Genomic DNA, 1161 nt, shown 5'->3' with positions numbered 1-1161 from the left:
CAGCCTAGAGAAAAGTTTATGTCTACAAGTTTAGAAAGTATAATATAAAGTAATGGGCATAATTATGACGGCTTTTAATTTAACAGGTTCATCATTTGATGACAAAGAAATAGATGAGCATGGTGTTCATAAAGTCCTCTTTCCTCGTAGTATGAAAAAGGAGTTTATGGAGATGAGAAGTAAATTTGGTTCTACATTTTATATAGTCCGTCGTATTTTCAAAACAATGAAAAATGTATTGGATGTTGATGAAGTGAAGGAATGTATTATTGATTGGTTTCCTCATCTGAAGCCTCAACTTTCTTATAAGAAGACCATTGATGATGTATTAGATGTACTGAAGAGGAAGTGCAGTATCATTGACTTAAGTCTCCTTGAAGCTTTGGTCTCTCGGTTCAACATAGAAGAGATTGAGCCAATTATTAAATCATTCAAAAAGGAAGCTAAGGATTTCTGTAAGTCAGTATCAGTGAGTCTTTGCCTTGATGAGAAGCTACAAGCAGCCGCTACTCCATCTCACCTTCTATGTGAAACAGTTGTATTTGTGTTCAACTGGGATCCTGATGAGTATACACTGCAGGATATCAATGATGTATTGGATGAGTTAGAGCTACTTAATAGATTTAAGTACCACTTACAGATTGATAAAGTAGACCTAGTTGATAGTGATCAATCAGTTGTAGATCTATTTAAACAAACACAGAAGTCATTAACATCAGGTATCATTGTATGGTGTACAAAATTAAGTGAACAATATTATTTGTACCCTTTACAGGTGATATTGATGACTTAAATAAAGAAATTAAAGCGAAAGATCAAAAGAGTGAAAATTTTAAAGCTGTTATTAGAGAAAAAGAGATGAGTAAGAAATTATTATGACATTATTGAAACAAAAGCATAAAAATAATTGCAGAATCAGACACTGAAGTTATGGATTTACAATATACCCTCAAAGATAAAGAAGAAAAGATGACTGGTAAGTTGCTGTACAGTAAGTCAGTAACACCATTTTATTAAGTTGTTTTTATTTTTAGCTGTCATAAAAAATATGAGTTTGTTCAACAACAATTAAATGCAAAGGATGATGAGGTCAATGCACTCACTAGTGGTATGTGTATGTACATGTAAATGCATAATTTAGTTTATGGTTTGACTGTAACA

General features: G+C 32.1%; 1 protein-coding gene across 1 annotated transcript; it reads left to right on the top strand.

The window, feature by feature from the left end:
- The first annotated feature begins 6 nt into the window (after nucleotides 1-6).
- On the top strand, nucleotides 7-1108 carry LOC109593460 (uncharacterized). The gene is made up of 5 exons (XM_020008528.1): nucleotides 7-37; nucleotides 87-719; nucleotides 776-862; nucleotides 914-976; nucleotides 1035-1108. Exons 1-5 carry the CDS (start codon nucleotides 19-21, stop codon nucleotides 1070-1072), a joined length of 840 nt encoding a protein of 279 aa, XP_019864087.1. The 5' UTR covers nucleotides 7-18; the 3' UTR covers nucleotides 1073-1108.
- The last annotated feature ends 53 nt before the right edge of the window (nucleotides 1109-1161 follow it).

Source organism: Amphimedon queenslandica, unplaced genomic scaffold (assembly GCF_000090795.2).
Source record: "Amphimedon queenslandica unplaced genomic scaffold, v1.1 AMPQUscaffold_1421_Cont26567, whole genome shotgun sequence".
NCBI classification, from domain to species: domain Eukaryota; kingdom Metazoa; phylum Porifera; class Demospongiae; order Haplosclerida; family Niphatidae; genus Amphimedon; species Amphimedon queenslandica.
Note: the sequence above shows the minus strand (reverse complement) of the source record. Positions and strands in the feature narration are given on the sequence as shown.